This window comes from Elgaria multicarinata, chromosome 18 (assembly GCF_023053635.1).
Source record: "Elgaria multicarinata webbii isolate HBS135686 ecotype San Diego chromosome 18, rElgMul1.1.pri, whole genome shotgun sequence".
Classification (NCBI taxonomy): Eukaryota; Metazoa; Chordata; class Lepidosauria; order Squamata; family Anguidae; genus Elgaria; species Elgaria multicarinata.
Window position 1 is genome coordinate 3,042,334 of NC_086188.1, and position 26,802 is coordinate 3,069,135.

At 48.0% G+C, this 26,802-nt stretch overlaps 1 protein-coding gene across 1 annotated transcript in view; it reads left to right on the forward strand.

Annotated features, from left to right (window-relative positions):
* The window catches only part of FAM222A (family with sequence similarity 222 member A), a 98,496-nt gene extending 71,694 nt beyond the window's left edge, over positions 1–26,802 (forward strand). The window contains exon 3 of the mRNA XM_063143842.1: positions 25,488–26,802. Coding sequence (XP_062999912.1) covers positions 25,488–26,755 — 1,268 coding nt within the window. The 3' untranslated portion in view covers positions 26,756–26,802. The remainder of the gene's footprint in view (positions 1–25,487) is intronic.

Here is a 26,802-nt window from a genome sequence, read left to right on the forward strand (position 1 = left end):
TACTGCTTAATAGCCAAAGATCTCTTAAGTGGTTCACAAAGTGGTTCACACAGACAGGTAAAAAGACAGTATGACATCTATATACAAAGAGTGAAAGAACAGGAACAAACACGTGAAAATATTGCAACCATCACAAATCGTATTTCTGTTTTGCTTGTGAAGGACGTTGTTTGGTAGCCTCCATCTGAACTAATCTCTTGTCCCTTAAGAAGTCTCTGTAGAGCAATAGCGGGCAGCCCCTGTAGGAGACACGTTCTGTGTCAGGGATGCTTTAAGGTGGATTCTTGCATTGAGCAGGGGGTTGGACTAGATGGCCTTCTAAGCCCCTTCCAACTCTACGATTCTATGATTCTTGGAGCACTTTGAGTCTCGGTTAGTGGATCCCCCAGTACCTCTTGGATCTGGAGGCCAAACCTCAGAGATTCAGCCTTCACAGAAGGCTTGGGAAGAGTTCGACCTTGATCTGCTATTGCGGGTGGTCCCAGGCCCTGAGACGCACCCAGCTGCGCCTGTTGACAAACGGGGAATGCAGCATGCTGACTTGTCAGCTCTCTCCCTTTGACGCTGCAGCCCATGTGCCAGGGCTCGCCTGTCTCAGCCCAGCCAGCCATTTCTCCCTGATGACCTATTCCTTGTGTTGTCAGCAGTGTGGACACAGAGCTCTCAACCTGACCTGAGATACGGGCACCTTGATCCCCAACCCTGGCGCCCGTCTCCAAAACGCTGCTGCTGGCCTGGAAAATATAATGAATACATCCAGGGGCGGGTTGGAGTTACTGTCTTCCTTCTTCCTCTTCCCCTACCCCAGTGGGATTCAGGCGGATCCGTCCCTCCTCCCCTGTTGAGTCGGGTGTGTTCTTTCCTCCCAAGGACGACGTAATGCGTTTTGACAACGTCAGCTGGTGCACCCGGGCGGTGGTGTCTCGCTGGCAGCCTGTTTTACATGGATCTGCGAAGGGAATCGTCACACCGACGCTGCCCCGGCTTCGCTCACCCTTCGAGATTCAGACCTCCAAAGATTATGCAAAAGAAGCCGATGCAAACGTCTTTAATTTATGCTGTTTTGCTCTAGTTACAGACCCCTGGCTTGAGGCCTCCCGGTTTTGTTTCAACGGGTCCTATCCTGGACCGCCCCCTTTCACCATCTCCTGCTGGGCTAGATTTCCCGCGGGGGAATTCCGTCATCTGGATCCCAAGAAGCCGTGTTTGGCTCTCCTTTGGCGCAAATGTCCCCAGGCCCCGTGGGAAGTTCCCACCGGCTTATTTCGAGTTTGTGTTAAGGCTGCAAATGCACTTTGCTCCTAGGCGCTGCGGAGAAAATACTTTTTTCCAACATCAACCCCCGAGTATCTCTTTCCTCCTCTTCCTAGTGTTGTTGTTGTTCTTCTTTTTTTTTGCTGACTCTAAGTGGCGCTGTGTGCGGCAGCGCCGATTCCTCACGAGGAGACAAATGCAAGGTGACATGCGTGCGTGTCTGGAGCAGTATCTGCAGTGACGCTTTGGCTGCAGATAATAAAGAGCTCGCCCTGAGGTGAGCGGATCAAGCAACTGCCTCCGAAAAGCCTCTCGCTCCTCCGAGGGCCGGAGAGGGAGAGGGAGGAGGAGGGAGAGGGAGGGGGACAGGGCCGTCGACATGTTGGCGTATGAAGCAAACGTGTTAATAGAGGAGTCTGCTGGGTTGGCGTGGGGGGCCTCTCTCCGTTCCATTGTGCCTTGTCACGCCGGGGAAAGTTGGCGGGTGGCAGGGATGTCTTGTTCTCTGGGCGCCCTTGGAGGAAGACGTTGAGGAAGCTTTTTGAATCCGTTGGTGACAGGCAGATGGGGAGGCAGAGGTTTGTATTGTCATTTTGAAAGAACGAGCCTCTCGCGAGAATCTGCTTCCTTTCAGCCACGGGAAAACGCCTTGCACTGTAGTGGTTAGGCCTCGTCTTGTGTACTGTGTCCAGTTCTGGGCACCACACTTCAAGAAGGAGGCAGACAAGCTGGAGCGTGTTCAGAAGAGGGCAACCAGGATGATCAGAGGTCTAGAAACAAAGCCCTATGAAGAGAGACTGAAAGAACTGGGCATGTTTAGCCTGGAGAAGAGAAGATGGAGGGGAGACATGAGAGCACTCTTCAAAGACTTAAAAGGTTGTCACACAGAGGAGGGCCAGGATTTCTTCTCGATCCTCCCAGAATGCAGGACACAGAATCATGGGCTCAAGTGACAGGAAGCCAGATTCCAGCTGGACATCAGGAAAAACTTCTTGACTGTTAGAGTAGTACGACAATGGAACCAGTTCCCTAGGGAGGTGGTGGGCTCTCCCACACTCGAGGCCTTCAAGAGGCAGCTGGACAACCATCTGTCAGGGATGCTTTGAGGTGGATTCCTGCATTGAGCAGGGGGTTGGACTTGATGGCCTTAGAGGCCCCTTCCATCTCTACTATTCTATGATTCTATGATAGTGGGCTTGTTAGTCCATGTAGCTCATTATTGTCCAGGGGTTTGCAGAGAGGCCTTCCCCAGCGGTACTTGGAGATGCCGCAAATGAAACCTGGGACCTTTGGCAATGCAAAGCAGGCATTCCAGCCCTGAGCTGCTGCCCTTTCCCCTCACTCCCAAAAGCTGGAGTCATGTTCAGTTTAGTTTTAAGGGGCTTAAAGCAGGACAGCATTTTCCTGCAAAATACGTGCCTTTAAAAAGGAAGTAGAAACAAAATCATGTTTTGAAATGTAGGGAAGCCTTACTGAAAATCCTCTGTTTCGTGTCAAATATGCCACAACATAAACGTTCTGGACTCTTCCAGTGTCTTCATCCTCTCCACCTTTCAACCCTCTTTTCATCCATGAATGAAGCATACATTCACAATCGTTTATAGAACCGGGGAGCGTTTTTGCTACACCTGGACTGAGGAAGGAGAAGAGCACGTGTGAGGTGTGCGCGCCCGCCCGCATTCTCACTAGGGCCACAGCTCCTAAGACGGAGAAATGCTTCACCTTTTTAGGGTCGAAGGTAATCTGTCGTGTGCGATTTCTCTTCTGCAAGCTTCAGATGTTCTGGACTTCAACTCCCAGCGTTCCTGACCGTTGGTCATGCTCGCTAGGCCTGATGGGAGCTGAAGGCCAAATCTTCTGGAGGCCACCGAGTTGCGAAAAGCGGGTCTGCTCTACACCGACGGGGAGATGCCAGAGATTGAACCACGTGTCCTACCCGTGTGCTCCTCTCCTTCCTGAACCTACCAACCTGCTTCATACTGAGGCAGACCCTGGTTCTATCTCACCCAGGATTGCCTCGAGAATTTCAGGCAGAGACAAGTCTTGCTACCTAGGTCCATGCGTTAAACCGGCAACGAACAAGGGCTCTTCTGCACGCAAAGGATCTGCTCAGCCATGGAACAGTAGCCCCTCCCTCAGCGGCCAAAGTGGATGAAATTTCCCCTGCCTTTCCCCTGCCAAAGGAAGTGAGGCAGGTGGCTACTAGGAGGAGGGCCTTCTCCGCTGTGGCACCCCGGTTGTGGAACGAGCTCCCCAGAGAGGTCCGCCTGGCGCCTACACTGTACTCCTTTCGTCGCCAGCTGAAGACCTTTTTATTCTCCCAGTATTTTAACACTTCATTTTAACTTAAATTTAAATTTTACTGTTCTAACTCTGTATTTTAATTTGATATCAATTTTGCTGCGTGGTTTTTATTCTGGTTGTGCTTTTTATATTGTATTGTGTATTTGTGCTTTTAACCTGTTGATTGTCTTACTATGATTTTAATTTTTGTGAACCGCCCAGAGAGCTTCAGCTATTGGGCGGTATAGAAATGTAATAAATAAATAAATAAATAAATAAATGAAATACGTCTTTTTCTGGAACCTCGCAAGCGTTCATCAGCACCCCCATATTTAGCTGTTCCTATCCACGTCTTCTATGGCAGCTGAATAATGTTCACCAGGCAATTTTTGTGAACCGCCCAGAGAGCTTCGGCTATTGGGTGGTATAAAAAATGTAATCAATAAATAAATTGGCAGGTTCTCCAGCTGCGTTATTATCCCTTTTCTCACTTTTGCCAAGCCAAGAGATTGGTAACTGGAATCCAGGTAGTTTCGCCTTGCTGCAGCTTGGGAGACTGTCTAGCAAGAGCGGATGAGATGTGGGTGACTCACTTGAGTTACCTGGTTTCCTTCTTCTGGCTGCCTCCTGCTCTCTTGCATAAAAATCGGTGTGTGGGGGTGTGTAGTGGAGGTATGAGTGCATTTGACTCGTGTGTGTGTGTGTGTGTGAGTGAGTGAGTGTGAGTGCTTTCTCTTCCCTTCCAAGTCCCGAAATGAAATATGAAGCTACCTTTATATAAAACCAATAAGCCTATATGCACCAGTTGCTGGGGAACATTTGCGAGAGGGTGCTGTTACACCATGTCCTGCTTGGTCCCTGGTCAACAACTGGTTGACCACTGTGTGAACAGAGTGCTGGACTGAGTGGACCGTTGGTCCGATCCAACGTCAAGGCTCACCTTACAACAGAGCCTTGCTCCGATCTAGCTCAGTATTATGAATTACTGTGGATTTTATTTATTTTTTAAATTATGATTTATTAATACGTAAGACATTTTACAACATAACATTATACAACACAATCATTATGCACATTCAGTTATATTAGTGACTCAGCAAAAGCACCCAACCTAATACCACATACAAACACCTAGGAATATGTTTTAGCACCAGATAGTTTAAATGTCTCATAACACCACAACATAATCACCCACGAATGAGTTAAATATCAAATAGACCAAATAGATTAAATACTACGTAAGATCAAGTTTCACATATCTTCCAACCCCAATGATTTAAAAAGCAGCAAAACAAGAATATTATATTAATTTCTATTCCATGATTATTTTTCCGGTATTCAATAAAAGGTTTCCATCCTTTCATAAATTTGGGCATCTGTTGTCTGTCCTCTCTAAATCTGACTCCTTCGCTGATTTTCAATAATTGTGCCATTTGCCAGACTTTAATAAACCATTCTTTACATGCAATTGGTTTTCTATTTTTCCAATTCTTGGCAATAATCATTTTTGATGCTGTTAACAGAACAGATATCATTGGCTGTTGAATTTTTGGGACCTCGTATCGAAAGAGCTCCTATAACGTTTTTACGGTTAAAGGATAAATTATAGCCTGTTATTTTAAGAACTTTCTTCTCCGCTTGCTTCCAAAAAATCTCGAACTACTCTGGATATTTAACTTGTTTTTATTATTATTGTATTATACTGCTTTGGTTGTTAAAAAACGAAGAGTGGTACAGAAACGTTTAAAATAAAACTAAAATAAACAATAAACTGCCTATTCTGACTGGCATTAGCTGGTGCACAATGTCTGGAAAAGAAGGTTCTCTCCCATCACCTGTTACTTGAGGTCTTCTTTTTTCTACAGCATTTAGAACGTGACTTTGTTCTTACTTTCACACTGTTAGTTTTATTGTGCCCTGCGCCTATTTGGTGCATCTCTAACCTTTCTTATTGTTTTTATTATGATTTTATTAGAAGGTAAGTCTATATGGCAGAGTGTTTCTGTTTTATTCTTTTACTATGTGCAGCACCATGCACGTTGATAGTGCTATATAAATAAATAATTTATTTTATTTTATTTTTTATTTAAAGCATTTTTATAGCACCCCCTCACTATTTCTGGTATCGTGGTGCTTTACAATCACATATAAAGCAATTCCATTAAAAACCCTCAACCCGCATTAAGACAATTCCATTAAAAACCCTCATCCTCAATCCATTAAAAGCCCTTTAACCCAGTTTAAACCACCCCCTCTCCAAACTCTTGTGAAAATAAAAACGCCTTACAAAGGCGTTTGAAAGAATTGAGAGGGGCAACCTGTCTAATCTCCAGTAGCGCATTGTTCCACAACCGGGGGCCAGCCACTGAAAAAGCCCTGGCCCCCGCACATTCCAGTTTGTAGCGGGGGACCATCAGGGCACCCTGCTCCTGAGAGCGAGTGAAATCAATCAATCAATCAATCAATCATACTCAGGTATCCAGGACCCAAGCAATGCAGGGCCTTATACATGGTTAACAAGCCACCGGCAGCCAAAGCACAAAAGTGATAGAAGACCACATATCTTAAGAGGAGATTTTGGGGGGATAAACCTGGGGGCCTTCTTCACACAAAGCATGCGTCTTCTTGCTGAGCTCAGGCCTTCCACAATGCCTGAGACAAAAGGCAAAGCTATTCCTTATTTTGAAGGAATTCGGCTGGACATCAGGAAAAACTTTCTGACTGTTAGAGCGGTACGACAATGGAAACAGTTACCTAGGGAGGTTGTGAGCTCTCCCACACTAGAGGCCTTCAAGAGGCAGCTGGGCAGTGATGCTTTATGGTGGGTTTCTGCATAGAGAAGGGGGTTGGACTCGATGGCCTTGTAGGCCCCTTCCAACTCTACTATTCTATGATTCTATAAGACATCAGATGCTCTGTTTGAAAGCTAAGGGGCGCGGGACCTCGGTTTGCAAGTCCAGGAGTAACGGGCCCAGTGGGTGCGTCTCTCCTCCTCTTCTCCCTCCGGCGCTTGAAGGACCCTAGCAACGCGGTCAGCTGGGTGTGCTTAGCGGCCGTGATTTGCATTGCCTTCGCTTCGTGCTGCAGATCAGCAAGATAGTCGCCAGGCAATGGCCGCTCTCCGGCAGATTAGATCGCCGCTTCTGGACGGGGGAGAGACAGGGAAGAGCCCGCTGGTTTATCCTCTCTCCTCGCCGTCGGTGCAGTGACATCGATCATCAGATGCGCTAATGCCCTCTGCTTCCGTGTCCGTCCAGCACCACCCATGACAGCAGCCGCGCGCACGCTCTGTCTCTGCCCAAATTAAAACCCTTTCTCTGCTCAGGCAGCCTCCCGTGCTGGGAGATTTGGAGTTTTGGTGTGTGATATTTTCAGGCTGGAAAAGAGTAGTGAATATCAGTGTCTCTCAGCAGGCCGCCTCTGTCTTATCCACAGCCATAACAGTCCCGACCAGCTCAGGACGACTTAATTACAATCTCTGCTCACCACTGGCACCTGGGTTCAACATCTTCATCCAGGTGATTCTCAGAGGATGTAGGCAGGTGCATTTTCTTCACCACGGAGCTCCTTGGCCCCCTCCATTTTGCTTTGCAAGTACAGCCTACTTTTTTAGTTAAGAGAAATGTGCAGTTTGCACAGGTTCGGGGTTTGCAGCTGGACGACCTTAGGTCAAATCTGACCTCCTTAGAGGTCTGGTCTACTCTTTCTCTTCTCATAGCCAAACCTCGTTCCCGTTTGTAAACAGCAGAGACCAGAGGTAATCCGGTTGAAGCCAGGTTCTTCTGTGTGCATTTACCTCCGATAGCAGCAACGGCAGCACAGATTAAGAGTGGAGATTATATTTTCAATTTGTTGCCGGCCATTTCGGCTCTTCATGTATATGAAAATAAGTTCTGTCCTATCTTATCGGGAGAAGTACGTTGAAATTGTCTTTCGAGGGTTGGGGCAGGGACTCTCTCTTCTGCGGCGTCCCCAAATCCTCCCGCTTTACGGAGAGGTGCTGCTGGCACTATTCTGTAGATGGCAAATGCTTCTGCCGGTGATTCAGGGACAGGATTTGGTCTATACCTTATTCTTACAATGTTCATAGTTTGGGGGTACTCTTAGACCCATCTCTGTCGCTGGAGGCTCAAGTGGCCTCCATGGCTCGGAGTGCCTTTTACCATCTTTGGTTGGTTCGCCAACTACGGCCTCTCCAGGACAGGGATCGCTTGGCCACGGTGGTACAGGCATTGGTAACCTCAAGACTGGATTACTGCAACGCGCTCTATGTGGGGCTGCCCTTGAAGCTTCTTCGGAAGCTGGAGCTAGTGCAGAATGCTGCAGCTCGGCTGTTGTCTGGAGCTACCCCTTTCCAGCATGTAACTCCTCTGCTGAGGGAACTGCACAGGCTGCCTATTCGCTACCCGGGCCAGGTTGAAGGTTCTTGTACTTGTGTACAAAGCCCTAAACAACTTGGGACCAGGATACCCGAGAGAGCGCCTTCTCCCTTACCAACCTGCCCGGTCACTGAGGTCATCCGAGGGCCTGCTCCTGGTGGTTCCACCTAGATCCATCCTCCGATTGGAATCCACCAGGGGAAGAGCCTTCAGCGTGGTGGCCCCCCTCCTGTGGAACTCCCTGCCTCTGGAAGTCAGGCAGGCGCCGGCTTTGTACTCATTTCGGCGCCTCCTGAAAACATCATTATTCCAGGAAGCCTTTCCTTAACGTCCAGCCAGGAGTCACTGTATTTGCTTCTTTTAAAATCTGTTTTAAGTGTTTTATGCTGTTTTTATTTTCATTTTATCTTGTACACCACTCCGAAATTTTCAATGGGGAGCGGTATATAAATATTGTAAATAAATAAATATATCTATAAAAACACCACTCGCCCTGGATAGTAGGAATGGGGCTATTTCTTTACCACCAGCGGCAGGGATTGACCCTTTTTCCTGGCGGAAACATGCCAGTGTGTTACGTCTAGCTGCACGCACATTATGCCAGGGTAGAAGCACCTAACAGTCATGCTGAAACAAGAACTGGCTTGCTGCATCCTCAGGATGCAATGTGATCATGCCATCCGTTATTCGTCACGCTGGCAATTTCAGGCAGCATCCGTGAATGCTTCACCCATCCACTCTGGAGTCTAGGAGGGGAGTCTCTTCCAGCCATGGATCAAACACGGTAGTATATTTACCACTTAGCAGCCATGGACCAATCACAGCTGTGTACTTACCACTCAGCTAGGGTGACCCTGTGGAAAGGAGGACTGGGCTCCTGTATCTTTAACAGTTGCATAGAAAAGGAATTTTAACAGGTGTCATTTGACTGCATGTCGCAGCTGGTGAAATTCCCTCTTCATCACAACAGTTAAAGCTGCAAGCCCTGCCTTCTTGACCAGATCCAAAAGAGGGCAGGATTCCTGCAGCTTTAACTGTTGTGATGAAGAGGGAATTTCACCAGGTTCTCCATCTATACAAAGGACACCTGCTGAAATTGCCTTTTCTGTGCAACTGTGAAAGATGCAGGAGCCCGGTCCTCCTTCCCATACTCCTTTCCACCTTCACCCTAACTTAGCCAGGATACAAACAAAGCACTGTATTCCCCGATGACACAGCCAGGCACGATCCGAACAACAACGTCAGTGTGACGTACTCAGAGAAGCCGACGCAACGCACGGAAAGCGAGATCCATTCAAGCCATTTCCCAGCGACGGTCCGGTCCCAGCTAGCTCATTAGAACCTACCATCTGCTTCTCACCACGTGCTTTCCCCCCCCCCCGAGCCCTGACTGGTGAACTCACGCTCTTCCGCGTACTCTAGTAGTAATAATTACTGTTGTGGTGGGGCCTATAAGGGTCTCCCGGAGTTTTCATTGCTGTCAAAGTGGGGTTGTGTCTGTGAGGCTTAGAAATCTGTAGATGGAGCCAGGGAACGGCTTCCTTGTGATAACCATGCAGGTTTGGGAAGGGCGGCCGTGCCGAGGCCCTCCCAACCCGGTGAAAGCACGAGGGAACCGATCGGGCACTTTGGCGCCCGCTTCAGAGCTGGGGAGGGGGGGAGCGCGTTTGCTGTCGGCTGCCGTCCCCTTCAATTTACAAACACTGCCTTGATTCTGCAACACTTCTTAAATGAGCAAGGCCATGATTGTCAGAACGCAGGCGCGCCGCTGTTCCTTTCCTGTCAACGGCCTCCTCGGGAGCCAAATCATGAGACGGCCTGACAGCCGAGAGCACAGTGGACAATCCGATTTAATGGAGGCCCTCCTGCCTCCGTTCCCCCCTCAGGGCATGCAATTGAAGGGGCTCCGCGATTAACCCAGCCTTGTTCTCCACTTTGTAACTGCTTTTTTTTTTTTTTTTGGCACATTTTTCTTTAAAGCGTACAGTTTTTTAAAAAAAATAAAAATAAATCGGGGTTAATTAGAAATCCCGGCAGCTGGGCCTTGGCGAAGAAAGCTATTGTGTGTCTGAATATAACCGGAACTGGTTTCACAGCGCGGTCTGGTTTAATTGGTAACTGTTGTGAGTCTGGGCAGGCCGGCTGCCGCCTCATGCAGGCCTAGGCGGCTTCCCAATTAGTGGGTCCCCCCCTTCTCTCCTGTCATTAAGGATGTTTCTGTAGAGCTCGCTGTGGGATATTCTCTCCAAACGCCCCCCCCTTGCACTTTTTAATCTGACACACACAATAGGCTAAAATCCAGTTGTCGTCTGGGAGCTGTTCCCATTAAGCCACTGGCTTCTCTGATGTCACGGAATGTTCACGACTGCGCATCAAGTAGAGAGGCGAGGAAATCCATGATCCAGCGGGCCCGGGTTGGTTTTGTGAGACAGGGTGAGATCTAAACGTTACCTCCTGACTCCAAATAATGAACCAGAAACTTGGCTGCTGGTCTGTAGTGCCAGCGTTTTATTATTTGGCCCAAATATTCTCCTCTTCTGAAGTTTGGCCAAGGGTCCTCTCTCTCTGTGTGGGGAAAGCGACTGTTCCTGACAAATGCTTTCATTGGGAGAATATTAAACCCACCCACCCCAATTTTGTTTGATGCTGTTGTGTCCTCTAATTGCTTTGGTGCCACTCTGTTTTCCTAGTTAGAGCTCTTTTCTCCTTCCTGTAATTCTTAATGTATATATATATTAAAACATTTAGGCTGCACCTTATTTATGAGGAGTTCATGGGTACACTGCCTTGAGAGGATTTTTACTCTTAAAGGAAGCCTAAAAATAATTTTAAATAAATACAGTGGGTGATGCCAGCCAGTTGGAGATCATGGGAACGAAACGTCCGTCACATTTGACGATGTGAAGTCAACGCTGAGAGAAAACCTAGTCAGTTCAGAGTGAGAGCAGCGCTTGCTAAACCAGCAAACGCTTCGAAAGCAATTGCCTAAACATTTCCTGGGCCACGGGGATGTTTTTCAACACCCCCAGAAAAGTTTGCATCCTTTCTCTGCACAGCCCTTGTTACTACTACAGAAATCTTGGGCTAGTCGTGTTGACGGAAGTTCGTAAACACCTCTCCTATAGGGCTTGTGTATGCAACTCCTTAGAGCAGAGCTTTCCAAACTGTGTGTCGCGACATGTTAGTGTGTCGGCTGCAGTGTGTAGGTGCGTCACGCAAACGTAACGAGAAACCTCTGGGTTTATGTGAAATAAGCAATACCAACTTGCATGCATTTTTACGCAGCAAAGGTGCCGATCAGTATGGTGCACTAGTATATTCCCCTTCCGTCGTATCCGTGTATGCACACCGCGGTCAAGGGATCATACCGGTACTGCGCATGCGCAGTATGCATAATCGGGTCGAAACAGCTGATTCCGTGTCACTTCCGGTGACACAGCTGCACCTGAAATGACGCAATCGATAAATTCCATGGGTCCAGTTTTTTGATAGAACACCGTCTCAACCGCCGCACGATCGCAGCTCGACAAAATTGGTTCACTGTGAAAAGTCTTGGAAATGTATGCTATTATCTTGCAAATCATATATTTTAAAAAATATAAATGAAAGGTTTTCATGAGATATGTTGTGTCCCCATACATTTCGTTATTACAATGTATGTATGTGTCCGTATTTCTTATAAGGGGTTAGTTTAACCTCTGGTTTGCTAGTAAAACTGAATCACTGTGTCGCGAAATGATGCACGTCTAAAAAGTGTGTCACCAACATGAAAAGTTTGGAAAGCTCTGCCTTAGAGGAAGGGTTAGGCCACGGATGTCAATTTCCAGCAGAATTTTGCTTTCTGCGAGTGTGCTCACGCCGCCCAAATTCTGCACCATTTTTGTGTAGCGTACAGAGGTAGTTGCATGTACAATCCACAGCCAACACCACTTCTGATGAATCCGTAGCATTATAGCACTAATATAGGCATCACCCTTAACATTACAGGACTCATATTCTTGCTGCAGGGCTGTGAAAATTGGACGGAAATCTGAGTGTCAGATGGGGGAAGGCATAAGAACCGCTTGTCTGAATCAAAGGGTCCATCAGGCCAAGCATTTGACACACACACACCCAAAACCATGGTCAGCCAGATGTGTCTGAGAACGTCCATATAGTTCAAGCATTTAATGCTTTGTTGCATTCAGTAAATAAAAACGAACATAGGAGCCGTGCTGCATCCATCTGTCCAACATTCTCTTCACACAGTGGCCCAACAGCTGTTGACTAGGAACCAACAAAGCAGGACATGGGTGCAACAGCACCCTCCCACCCATGTTCCCCAGCAACTGGTGTACACAGGTCTACTGCCTCTGATACTGTAGGTAGCCATCAGGACTAGTAGCCATCGATAGCCTTCTCCTCCTTGAATTAGTCTCCTCCATGAATGAACTTGGAGTCCACGGCATGCTCTGTTGCATGTTTACATAGCTGTTCGGACTGGATATACCAAATTAGACCTTGACAGGCAGGGTCCTGCTGGGCCCAGTTGGCTCACCCCACCCCCAATGCCTCCATCACCCACAATCAAGACCCAAGATTTATTTCCTGTTGCAATTTCCCCAGATCCAGGCTTCTAAATCTGCCTCCGACCCAGTCTGTTGGCCAATTTGTGGGAGTAGAAAAGTTCTTTTGCTGCAGGCCTAATCTCATAAGCCTCTGCAGCCGCCCTAATGGCTTCATGGGCCTGCCTCCCTCTCTCTCCCCCTCCCTCCACTCTACGCTCAGAGTAATATAAAAAGCCATCCGAGTATTACTGCGGGCAATGTGTTTTTCCATTTACAGTAATAAAATACTGAAGAAACAAAACAATTTAAAATTCTAATAAAATTCAAAGCAAATCTTCAGCAGCTGAGCTGATTCAATTATTTAGCTGTTATTGAATGCAAAGCCTGGGAAATGGAACGGGTTGTAGGATGGCGAGAGAGGAAATTCGTGTTCTTTGTGGGGCTGCCAGGTTCCCCCCCCTCCCCATACACACACACACACACACAGCAAAAAGTACAGGAAGGAGACGCAGCAGTCAGCAGCTGGGTAGCTGGGGTAGAATGACTTCCGCTGCTACCTTTGCCCGTATTTATTTATTTATTATTTATTTTATTGCACTTCTATACCGCTCCCATAACCAGGGCTCTCTGGGCGGTTTACAGAAATTCTAAAATTAAGATAAAAACAAGTATACAAAATTTAAAATTCTAAAACACAGAACATACACACATAAAGCATTAAAAACTGTTAAAAAAAAAACCTAAACATGTGGGTGATTAAGATGTGCCGCCATATGTCTGGGCAAAGAGGAAAGTCTTAACCTGGCGCCGGAAAGATAGCAGCGTTGGTGCCAGGTGAGCCTCGTCAGGGAGATCATTCCATAGTCTGGGAGCCACCACCAAAAAGGCCCTGTCCCTCGTTGCCACACTCCGAGCCTCTCTCGGAGTAGGTACCTGGAGGAAGACCTTAGATGTTGAAAATTGTAAGTTTCTAAAATTGTTCCGTTACATCAAAAATAATAAGTAACGTAAACGAATGGATCTTTGTAAACTTGCCCAAAGAGCTTTGGCTATAAGGTGATGCAGAAATGTGATGGATGAGTCAATTGCAGAGTTTCAGAGCTAGAACTAAATTTTTAGGTTACTTATCCCAAGGACTCAAGACTCCACAAATTCATTTTAGTCAGCCATTATATTTCCCTCCATACTACAGAGGACTCAGTTTCAATTATTACAATCTTCTGAATGAAAAAAAGGAAAAGGTGGGAGTAAATGACACATAAACCTCTGTAAAGGCAGACTAAATGGCCGAATACAAGTCCATTTGTAGTTGACACCTATATACCACTCTTTCAAATTTAGCTAGTGCTGTTAGGTCTTCAGTCCATTGCATTATTGGTGGTGAGCTTTTACCTTTCCAGTGTTGTATCAGTCTTTTAATGGTCAAGAGGGCGCAAAAAAAATCATGGCCACCAATTTGGATGGCTTTAAAAGGGGGTTGGATAAATTCCTGCAGGAGAAGGCTATCAACGGCTACTAGCCCTGATGGTTGTGTGCTATCTCCAGTATTCGAGGCAGTAAGCCTGTGTGCACCAGTTGCTGGGGAACATGGGTGGGAGGGTGCTGTTGCACCATGTCCTGCTTTGTCAGTCCCTGGTCAACAGCCGCTTGGCCACTGTGTGAACAGAGTGCTGGACTAGATGGACCCTCAGTCTGATCCAACATGGCTCTTCTTCTTATGTGTGTTATGTTCCAAGAAACAGGTACATAATTAAGTCCAACTATGATACTGCAACAGTTTTATATGCATTTTCTAAGCGGGTATCAGTTTAATTGGAAAGGATAAAGTGATATTTTAACTCAGTTTCCCCCCCCCCCCAAAGGTTAACAAGCACATGAAATTACTTTTAAAAAACTACATTTCAGAACTGTGCCTTAGTTAGCAGTTTTAGTTTTTCTCTCATTTTAAAAGCTGGTCTCCCCCCAGATAGTTAAATGTATTTTTTTTAAATTAAATTCTCAAATATTATATGACATTACATTTTTGGGTACAAAACACAAAATGTGAGTAAATAGTGGATTTTGGCCTGTAAGATACCGATTTTGATTCCCTGACCAAGCTGTTTTATTGCAAAAGTGAAGAATTAATGATATTCCCCCCACCCGCCCCCAAAACGGAGCCCGTTAAGGTACCAAAGCCTGTTTTCATATACTAGGCGATTTCTCATGTACATTTGTTCATACTTAGACCACTGAAACTCTCTGCTCTACTCTTATTTATTTTTTTATTCATCTTATTCAGGCTTTATGTTGAAAATAGATTGTTGGCATCTAAATCTGTCGTTTCGTGTTCTCAGAATGCTCCGAAAAGTTGAATGCTCTAAAAAATTAAACAATAAAGAACTCCATTTAAAATGGAAGTGGGCGTGGACAGAATCTGCTGTATCCCAATGACAACATTTCCTAATTGCCGACTTCTCTACGAATGAAGATTGCAACCCTGTGCATACTTAAATGGGAGACAGCTCTGTTGTGATCAGTGGGAGTTACTTTGGAGTAAACATGCATAGGATCAGGCTGTAAAGAATGCGGAAACACCAGAGCTGAAACTTTTTGAACAACATTTAAACGACAACAACAACATTGTGATGACAGTGTGCGTGTTTATTCAGAAGTCAGTTTCGCTCATTTCCGTGGGACATGCTCTCTAGTAAGTGTCTCAACAGTCATAGAATCATAGAATAGCAGAGTTGGAAGGGGCCTACAAGGCCATCGAGTCCAACCCCCAATTGCAATCTAAATCAGTCATCAAATCACAGAAACGGATCACGTCACATGCAACCGAGAGAGGGAGACATTTTTCTCCCTCTCTCAAAATACCAGAACCCAGTGGGGTCCTCCCATGAAGCAGATGGGCAGGAGATTCAGGCCAGGTAAAAGGAAGGACTTCTTCACACAGCACAGAGTCAAACTCTGGAACTCACTGCCACAAGGTGTGGTGATCACCACCAGTTTGGATGGCTTCAAAAGAGGATTAGACAAAATCATTTATGATGAGACTATCTATGGCTACTAGCCCTGATGGCTCTGTGCTGCCTCCAGTATCAGAGGCAGTAAGCCTATATACACCCGTTGCTGGGGAACATGGTTGCACCATCTCCTGCTTGTGGGTCCCTGGTCGACGGCTGGTTGGCCGCTGTGTGAACAGAGTGCTGGACTAGACGGACCCTTGGTCTGATCCAGCAGGGCTCTTCTGATGTTCTAACTGGAATCATGCAGGTCTGCTTGGTTTGCATCATTTACACAGTTGGCTAAGTTGAGCTTTCCTTGCAGGAGAACTTGGAGCACTATACAGAGCAGCCTTATACCGGGTTCGGCCGTCTTAACTCAGTATTGTCTACTCTGGCTGGCAGTGGCTTACCAGGGTGTTTTCCAGCCCTACTTGGCGACGCCAGGGATCGACCCCGCAGATTTTTCAACGCAAAGCTGGTGCTCCACTTGCTACGAGATGGTGTTTCTGAGACCCCTCCGGTCAAATGCACCCTGCGCAGTTTTGCTGCCAGGGAATCTTCTTTGGGTGGAAGGCAGCAGCAGCAGCAACCTGGGCGCTCTCTCCCTGAGCAGTAGGCGCCAGGCTTCACGAACAGCACCTGGCACCCGGAGCGGAGAAAAGGGCCCTTTGCCTCCACGCTGCCGACAGCTCGCGTTGCAAGTGGCGAGGGGTGAGGGAAAGGCCAGGCCGGTGCTAGCAACTGGCGGTATGTCAAGGCAAAGGCTGCCTTTGCATGACGGGGTGATTGGGGAGAATAATTATGGCCCGTTAGAAAGCAGTAATTACTGCGGGGAAGGATTGGCGCTTACCAGTGGAGCGCAGAAGCGCGCCAGGAACCCTCTCGGAAATTGGTAGCTCTGTAATTTTCCCAGCGGGGGTTCGCTGCGTCACCCTGAGATGTGACAACACATGGAATTTGCAGCTTGTCATATCCAGTCCTGCTGGTGTTCAGGCAGTGACAAAGTCAGACTGTCTCCCCCTCTGTCTCTGTCTCTCCCTCCCTTGATCCGTGAGTGATGTTTCTGTCCCTGGTTGTTGCGTTGCTGCTCTTGGGTCGCGGTGCCCTTTGTAGACTGTGATCCGGCTCAGCTTCATCCAGGTTTTTCCCTACCCTGTGCCTGCTTACCCTACCCTGTGCCTGTTTGCATTCTCTTCCCCTCCTTATTGTTTTACTATGATTTTATTAGATTGTAAGCCTATGCGGCAGGGTCTTGCTATTTACTGTTTTACTCTGTACAGCACCATGTACATTGATGGTGCTATATAAATAAATAAATAAATAATAATAATAATAATAATAATAAGGTGGGTGCGCTGCGATCCCATAGGAGCGCATAAAAGCTGCCCCGTGTGGCATTAGGGGCAGAACAGAGCTCCCCCAACATTGCTGCTTTGGTTTAAAAATAATAAGCAAGGAACTAGTCCTTGTGGCTGAGAAGAGAGGCGTGGGCAGTGCGTTGGGCCGGGTCTGGAGCCAGCCGTGTGGCGCTGAGGGAGATCAAAGTATTCCCAAAGGATGCAATTTCACTGTCCCGTTTATCACCAGCCCCTCTCCCCTGCGACAACGGGCTAAATTATGCAAAATAGTAAGAACTGTGGAATAAATTATGCAAAATTAGAGGACTTGTGCGCATTTGCATAATTTATATAGGTCACAGGGTTCAAGCTTTCCTTCGCCCAGAATTTGGGTAGCCGGAGAGCGCGGAATGTTAATAGCGCTTAGCCCGGACGACGCGCCGCCCTGGCTGAAGTCCCGTCGAAATGGACGGGGATTGAAAGAGTGCGTAACCTTGCGCTGAGTTGCATTGTTCACAGACTCCTAAGAGATGGAAGGAAAGAGGAGGCCATCGACTCCCATCAGGGCGATCCGGTCGCTAGGCCTTTCCTCCACAATCCAGACCACCAGCAGGCAGCAGGACCATGGCTCTAGAGCGAAGCGAATCCGGCAGTCCGTTCAGGGAAAGCCAGAGACCTCTCGCGGCTCAGGAAACCCCTGTGTCGAGCCTAAGGAGGCAGCCATGCCGACTGGGCTGGTCTCCGCAATTCCTTCCGCGCCGTAGTGGGGAGTGTGAATCGTGTGCGCTTCCGGTCCCTACTTAAGTCAAAATGACCAAAGCCGCTTCCATCAGTGTTTGGGAGAAGCGTTGGGAAGACCTGGCTGTTCTCCGCTGATCTTAGGTGTTCAGAAGCGTTGAAATAGCAGAGACCGCTCCCTCCAAAGGCCCTGGAGGAGAACCCTCCTCCGTTGATCTAAGGGGCTCAGGAGGTGTGGAAATGGCCCAGGCCGCTTCCCTCCAAAGGTCCTGGGCTTGACCCCTGAAGCCATCTCCCTAGTTTTGCCCCAAAACTCCCCTCCCCCCCCCACAACCACACCTTCCTCTCGAGCGGCACCCTCGCTGGCAGCCCCCTTGCCGGGAGCCCTTTTCATTAGAGATTCTCCGCGTGTCACCGGCTAATTAATGTCATGTTAATTGAGTATTTGCGACGCTGCCACCTCCAAGGACAGCGGTTCTCGCGTGAAGGGGAATGCAGATGGGGTGTCAGCTGGGCGACGATTTGAGCCTCCGCCGAACTCCGCCGGCTCCGCTTCGGGCGCCCTCTCCACCCAAGCAAAGCCGTGGGGTGACAGGTCAGACCGGGGACGGGGCGTAGGGCGGGAGATCGTAGCGGAAGTAATTCTGTAACGGCTAGGACTTGGCTGGATGAAAGACAGCCCTTGGGGGCTTGTAGGCAGAGCCCAGCGAAGGCCCGGGACGAGAGGGTGCCTGGGGCAGAATTGAGCTGCCCAAAGAGAATCTCAGCTGCTATTTCCTTAAGAAATAGGTTTCTGGTCCTAAGTCAATGCCTGCTAAAATCTAAGAAGTCAGGGAAGTGGTCCATATATGATGATATATTGTATATGATTGTAGATGATGATGATGATGATGATGATGTTAAGACATTTGTATCCTTCCCTATATCACAGGGTCAAGGCATTCCGTTAACCATTTTGTGGTTAAGCAGTGTGGTTTAGCGTGTGGTCTGAACCAGGCCAATAAATATACCCAGCTAAAAACAAATCATAGAATAATAGAATAGCAGAGTTGGAAGGGGCCTACAAGGCCATCGAGTCCAACCCCCTGCTCAATGCAGGAATCCACCCTAAAGCATCCCTGACAGATGGTTGTCCAGCTGCCTCTTGAAGGCCTCTAGTGTGGGAGAGGCCACAACCTCCCTAGGTAACTGATTCCATTGTCGTGCTGCTCTAACAGTCAGGAAGTTTTTCCTGATGTCCAGCCAGAATATGGCTTCCTGTAACTTGAGCCTGTTATTCCATGTCCTGCACTCTGGGAGGACACGGAATATTAATCAAACCATTATTAATGTACACATGTACACTGCTGGTGCTATATAAACAATAATAATAATAATAATAATAATAATAATAATAATAATAATAAATCAAACCATTAATAAAGCTATATTGCACTGTTGGTACACCTGGCACTTTACAGTAGCACGAAGACCTCAAGGTCTAAAATTTGACCTTTTGTGTTCAACTCGGTGGCCCGCACTGAGGGTTGGTCGTGATAAGGCACGAGACCTCGGGGCTTCAAGGAAAAAGCAAGGTTTGAGGAGGGATTTTCAAGGACGAGAGGGGAAGAGTAGGTGGCATTGTGCAGCGGTACTTTCAGGTGTGAGAGTCAGGAGGGAGGGATTTTTTGTGTGCCCGGAGGAGACGCTTGGACAGCTGATGGAGCCGGAGGACTAAAACTCACGGGCCAGACTTCATCGTGGGAGTTTTCCTTTTAAAGACTGATGGGAGCTGACCCAAAGATCTCAGAATCCAGTATGGGCTTTGAATTCTAATGCTATGTTTTATGGGGGGCATTTGCTGTCCTGCTCATGAACCCGAAAGGGAGCCCAGGGTGGGGCTCACAGAGGTGGTAAGGAATCATGACCCCCGGCACTGCGTGCCCACATTCCCTTCTCACTGGCCCAGCACTCTTTCCTACAAAGGTCCCAACTCTGCAAAGGTCCACTTGCAATAAAGTCAGCCTTGGCAAATATCCCTAAGTGGTGCAGGTGTGCGTTACGTGTATATAAAAGAACTGGTTTTGAGACCTGTCAACGTTTTGTCTTGGCTTGGCTTGGCTGGTGTACCTGCGTTTAACTAGATGCACTCCTTAAGTCAAAAGAGAGACTCAGATCGTACCCTCAGGCTTCGAGTCAGAAGGACGAGACGCACATGAGAAGAGCAGTGGAGAAAAAACGCAGAGAAGCTAAACCAGTTTTGACAATGCCGGAATGGAAATCGGAATATAGGAGAGGCGTCTGAACCTGGCGGCGGGGGCCAGGCTGCTGACCTTCTATGGCTTCTTCGTGGTGGACTTCTTGGGATGAAGGGGTTGGCTTTAGCGCTCTGGACAGTGGCTGGGCTCAGGCTGTTCCTGCCTCCACCACGGCTGCAGCCACAGAGGCGATATCCCTCTGAAGGCTTGGGACAGACCCTCTGTTGCCCTCCTGTCCCGCTTTGGCGTTTACCAAGAGGTCTCTGACTGGCCACCGTGGGAACCGAACGCTTGCCTACAGGGACCTTTGGTCTGATCCAACAGGACGACTCTTTTCTTGAGGTTACTGCGGAGTGCTCCAGCGGGAACAGACCGGGAGAGAAAGGTCCCCGCCGCTGTGAGACCACGCCGGTTCATCCGCCCAACCCATGGCATGTCCGTTTCGTTTTTTAAATGATTGGCTTAGCTGGGCTTTGGGGGCAGAGTGTTGACGAGATACTGACAGCTGGGCTGGACGTCCCGCCCTATATTTGTCGTTCCCACATCTGACGTGGTGCTAATCCGTGCAGCTGGGCCAGGACGAAGGCACCGAGAGCGCCTATTCCTGCTTATACAGCATCCACAACTCAGGTGGGCCCCCCGCGGCCTGATACTTCTGGGACCGCCCACAATCAGGGAAGGAAGGCGACAGGTCTCCTGTCGCTCGTCCTCAGCATCTGGGCATTAAGGAACAGGCTGCCCCTGAGCGTGGAGAACTTGTTTAGCTCTTGTGGCGAGCACCAGCAGGCGCAGCGTCTCAAAAGACACAGCATCCAAGGAAGAAGGGATGGGGAGGGAAGAGGAGGATAAACTAAGCCTTTCAGCAGGACTGGTGGGATTTATTTATTTATTTACAACATTTATATATCTGGACAGATTCCAGAGCGGTGATCAAAAAAAGATAAAAGAATAAAATTCCATATTAAAAATTATTTTTAAAGAGGCAGAGTACCTGTAAAAAACATGGCTAGCCAATCAAAGAAGGCTCCCTGAAATAAAAATGTTTTGAGGAGGCGCCGGGAACAACACTGTTTTGAGACCAGCCTGACCTCCAGAGGCAGGGAGTTCCATAGGAAGGGGGCCATCACACGGAAGGCTCTTCTCTGGGTGGACTCATCTCCCTCAGCTCAGCCCGCTGGAATGAATCTGAGTAAATAAATAATGGCACAAGGTCTCTCACCCTTCTCCCTCATTTGTGCATGGCTTGTTCTTTCCAATGTAAACTGCTTGTGAGCTTGGAGGTTTCATAGCTATCACAGCTCATAGCCGTTGGTAGACGACCTCCTGCGAAGACCGACCCTTCCCGAAGGCCCTGGAGGAACTCACAGTGTGAAAGAAGCGGTGGGTTTGGCCATCCCTGGCGGCCACACCCTCTGGTAGCCCACGATGAGGCGCTTTTGACCGGGACGGTCTCACGTTTTGCCATCTTCTGGGCCCGTCACACCCTTCTGCGCTCGGTTGTTCCACCTCTGAATAAGCGCAGATGGGGTGAACTTTTATTTTTAACTCCCCAGAGGAGAACGGACGAGTGTTTTCCCCATTCGGCTGTTTTGTTTTGATGACAGGACAGAATTGGCAGCGTTCTTAACCTCGAAACAACAGGATGTGCCGGCAGCGTGCCTGCAAAATGTGTGTTTGTACAAGTGTGTTTCACTTGAGCAACTGTTTCCTCTTGTCCATTAATCGCTGGCTCCCATTAAAACCCTCTGCAGCAGTCATTTAAAAAGCAAGGCGGATGGGTTCACCGTCCATTTCCCCATTACATTAATGTTATGGGCTTTTTACAGGTGTCTTAAATAGACATTGTTATTAACGAGTCTATTAAGTCAATTAAAACCCAGTCCTTTGAGCTGGATTTAATGTAGCCACTGGGAGAGGAAAGAGAGAGAGAGGCTAGGGATGGTTTTGGGTTTCTGCCGTGGAATAGGAACATTCAGGCTTTTAGAATTCAGCACCCAATTTCTATCCACCAAAGAGGTCTCAAGGTAGCCTTTTGCAATGGGGGGAAAATTGTATTTTTCCAATCAGAGTAAGGGTGTTAAAAACGTGTTTGCATTTCCCTTAAAGGTGAAGAAGGCAGAATATTTCCTAGGGATAGAGCTAAGCCTTTGCGGAATTTTAAGAAGAGTCCAGAAGAGTATAACACAGTCTTGAGAATTTATGTACTTTCACAGAGTGGAATGCAAGGTTTTGTAGGGGTAATGGAGTTTTTCCAACACGGGGTCCTTTTCTGCCTACTCTCCTCCTGGTGGGAACAGGGCCTTCTATGTAGCGGCACCACGGTTGCAGAACTCCTTCTCCACAGAGGTTAGGTAGGATTCCTAGTTTTTGGTGTTCATACAGCGTAAAAATGGTACTGTTTTGTTCAGCATTCAGCATTTGATGCTGCTCCTTGATTTTAGAAGTTTCTCCAGTTTTATTATAATGCCTGTGTTTTATTTATTTATTTATTGATTGATTGCATTTTTATACTGCCCAATAGCCGAAGGTCTCTGGGCGGTTTACAAAAATTAAAACCGTAAAAACCATTCAAAATCTAAAACAGTATCAAAGCATAATATAAAATACAATATAAAGACACAGCCAGGATAAAATCGAACAGCAATACAGATTTAAAATACAAATTGAAAACAGCAAAGTTAAAATTAAATCGCTTAACTGTTAAAATGCTGAGAGAATGAAAAGGTCTTCACCTGGCATCTAAAAGGGTCTAGTATGGGTGCCAGGCGAACCACTTTAAGGGAGCTCATTCCACAGCTGGGGTGCCACAGCAGAGAAGGCCCTGCTCCTGGTAGCCCCCTGCCTCACTTCCTTTGGCAGGGGCTCGCGGAGAAGGACCCCTGAGGATGACCGTAGGGTCCGGGGAGCTACATATAGGAGGAGGCGTTCCTTCAGATAGCCTGGTCCCAAGCTGTTTATGTACCTTGTGTTTACTTTTTGCATTTTATCTTTTTAAGGCTTTGTTGTAAACCGCCTCCAGCGTTCACAGATGGAGGGGGCAGTTGAATCCGTTAAATCATTTGCAGGCTTTCAAACTGATTTTGGGACCCATGGGGATAGCAGATTATAGACTTGGTTGGAAAAAAATTGGCTAAGATTGCCAGAGCCTACACAGCTCTCCCGGAGTGACAAACCGAGAGGGCGACGCTCCTCTAAAATGGTCTCACGCCGCTCATTCCTCTCCCAAAACACCTTTGCGTTTTTTGTTGGGTGGATGGGCGGCCCTCTAAACCCCCCAGAAAGGTTTTGTGCGCTGTTCTTAAACGGCTCAGTGGTGACGGTCTCCTCTTTTCCCCCCCATCTCCCTTTCAGAAGCAGCCTTTTCAAACACCTAATTTATTCCATCTATTAGATAGATTTTGTAGATTTAATCATGTTCACAGTTGGTGGCTCATTGGATACTCAAGATAAACTCCAAATGAAAGTATAATGGGAACGACAAATGAGTTTTCACACCAGAAATAGCAGAAACTTGCTCAAGAAAGGATTTTGAGAGGAGCAAAATACATATAATTTCTTTTCCCCTCCTTTGCTTCTCTCCTTGCAGCTGCCTTTTGCTGACTACAGTAGGTTACCACAGTTAATTTCGCCAGTTTTGTTCATCTGTAAAATTGCATAAAAGTGACATTTTTTGTGCTCATTATAAGAAGTGCTGATTTATAGCTGGTAAATGGAATTTTTTCCCTAGGTTTTTTTTTGGGTGAAGCTCTCATAGTGGCGTAAAGCACCCATGAAATTGCTTGTATAATGTAGTTTAAATCCAATCTCCGAGAGAGAGAGAGTCTCCCCACCCACCAACCTTGGGTAAAGAGACATTTCTACCCCTCCGTTCCAAATTTATTTGGACTGCTTACGGAAGCACCCTCACAATTGGACTACTGTAATGCGCTGTCTCTGGGGCTGCCCTTGAGCCTGTCGCTAGTGCAGAATGCTGCAGTGATCAAGATTTGGTGTAGACCTAAATAACTCAGGACCACCGGCCCCTATCTCCAACCGACCCTTAAGATCTTGCGAGAAGGGTTTGTTGACCATCCCATTACCAGTGAAATGTTGCCCCGTAATGGCTCAAAAGTGGGCCTTCTCAGTAGTCATATTCACCCTCTGGAACACTTCTGCATGTGTTTCAAGAGGCAGAAATACGGGATGCTTCAAACACCTCTTGGAAACATTGGTTTGCACCTGCTTCCCCTAGCCTGACGCTGCCCTGAATATTGTCGCCTTGCTGTAACGTTTTTAAATAGTTTATTATTATATATTGTTTTTATATTCTATTATATATGCATGTTTTTGTGAACAGCTTAGAGGTTTCATTATATGAAATGGTTTAAGAAGCATTATAAAATAAATAAATACTGTAAGTCAAAAATGGGGTGTCAGGGGGGTCTTTACAATCTCCTGGGGTCCAGTTAACGGAAAACGGGTTTATTTTTTTCGAATGGATCTGACAAATAAATGGAAGGGTGACTGATATTAGTTAGCATGACTCATTGGAGCCTCCATGTTGAGAGGCAGTGTACCTGCACCAGATGCTGAGGATAAATGATGGGGGATGGCCGTTGCTTCATGCCGTGGGGCTAGGCGTTCCAGAAGCATCTGTCTGGAGTCTGTTACAAAAAAGATGTTTGGCGTACATAGACCAGGTTTGCACATAATGATGTTAACTCGTAGGTAAATCCCGCAAAGATTATTACTAGAGATGTAAAATTCCTGGAAATTTTGAAGCCATGAAAAAAACCCGTTTTTCCCCGTTTTTTTCGGGGGGGGGGGGAACGGAAATTTTCAGGAAAATTGAAATAATGCAATATTAGCACTTTTTACGGATTGAAAGTCACTTTGTTACTTTAGGAACATATAATGTAATTATGTCCAAGTTGGTTTGGCATAAAATTATTACATTTGGTATATTAAAAGTAGTGTATTCAAACAATTATTACAAATTTAATTTACTTTTTTTTAACTTTTTGGGGGTAACAAATGGAGCTACAAGCTCCTGAACTGTAAGGAACCGCTTTGGTTCTGCCAGTTTATGAGGAGCAGGCAAAAAAACAATTTTAAAAAACAACCACTGAAGAAACCATTAGTAACAAAGAAAATTATTTATGTCTCCGCTAGTCCTCCAGTGTCAAGACGTAAAGCCCCCATTCCCATAAAAGAGAACTGAGAAAAATGGGGGGGGGGGGGGGCGGGGAACAAGATTCAGTGAATATGCATGAAATTTAATCAGACTCATTTTCTGAAATACAGCTATCAGTATTAGTTTCAGTCTCTGCTTCCATGGCAGTGCTGCCCCCTAGAGGCAGAAATGCATCTTGCTCTTGCATTTGAGAGTTGTAGTCTCAGTTTGCAACCTAGGACTTGCTTGTCCTCGGTGCACAGGCATTGTAATAATCTGATACTGTACAGTTTTTAGAAATCATTTGGAGAAGTAAATAAATGAAGACCTTGTCTTAAACCTTTTATTCATCATGCTAAAATAACACATCCCGTAATGCGTTTTTCTTCATTTATTTCAATTTGGGGGGGGGGGAAACCAAAAAAGGCTTCAGAAAAAAATGTTTCCCCCCCCCGATTTTTTCCGGGTTTTTTCCAGGCCTTCACATCTCTAGTTATTACGCTTCAGTGAAGAGACCCGTCCCCCCCAAAAACAAGCACTGACCCCCCCTGCTTTCTTTGTGTCTCCTAGGTGAAACGATGGCCCCCGTGCACTCCCCGCGGTACCCCAGCCCGGCGGAACTGGATGCCTACGCACAGAAAGTGGCGAACCACCCCCTGACCATCAAGATCTTTCCCACGAACATCAGGGTCCCTCAACACAAGCACCTTAACCGGACGGTGAACGGGTACGACACCACCGGGCAGCGCTACAGCCCCTACCCGGTGCACGCCAGCAGTTACCAGGGCCTGCTGGCCATTGTGAAAGCGCCCTCCGGCAAAGGCGTGGTGAAGAGCGCGGAGGGCAAGCGGACGAAGCTGTCCCCCGCCCACGTGGCCGTCGCCCCCTACCCGGTGACAAGCACTTTAGCCCCAGGCCCTTCCTGCGCCCCCCAGCTGGGTTACCACGGCACCCAGAAGCAGATGGAGGCCCCCCTGCCCCCCAACGTCACGGTGGCCGCCTCGGCCATCCCGCACGCCGGCAGGGGCCTGGCGCTGCCCCAGTCCAACCTGCCCTCCATCCAGAACATCATCTTCCAGATCAATCAGCAATGCCAGGCCCAGAATAGCCAGCCGGTGTGCCAGGGCGTGGTGGCCGCCCACCCCAGCCCGGCCAAGCACGGCGGCGCCAACGGCTTCGCCACCATGGCCGCGGTAGGGGCGGCGGTGGCGTACGCGGGGGCCGTGCTGCCCGATTGCCGTAAGGGGGCCGAGCTGGTGGCCGGCTCCAACCCGAGCGGGGGGCTCGGCGGCCCCAAGCCCGGCCTCTACCCAGACAGCATGGACTACCTGCTCTGGCAGCAGAAGCAGCAGCAGCAGCAGCAGCTGCGGATGTACAGCGCGGGCAGCGGGGGCGGGGGGGCCGTCAGCAAGTCGCCGGAGGTGTGCTCGGGGGTCTTGCGCGCCTACCCCATGGCGGGCACCGCCGACAAGGTGAGCTCGTCGCCCTTGAACTGCGTGGGCATGCACGGGAATTTCTCGGTGGGGCAGTACTTCGCGCCCCCCTGGAACAGCATCCTGGTCACCCCCAACAGCGACTGCTACAACCCCCCAGAGCTAGCCAACGGGCCCCGCGAGCTGGGCGTGCACCCCTCGGACGGGCTGCCCAGTTTGCCCAGCAAGACCCTCTGCAATACCTCCATCCTCAGCAGCAGCCTCCAGTCGCTGGAGTATCTCATCAACGACATCCACCCGCCCTGCATCAAAGAGCAGATGTTGGGCAAGGGCTACGAGACGGTCTCTGTGCCGCGGCTCTTGGACCACCAGCACGCCCACATCCGCTTGCCCGTCTACAGATAAGAGCCGCCGGCGCCCTCGCCTGAAGCGGAGGGCAAATCTCTTCTTAC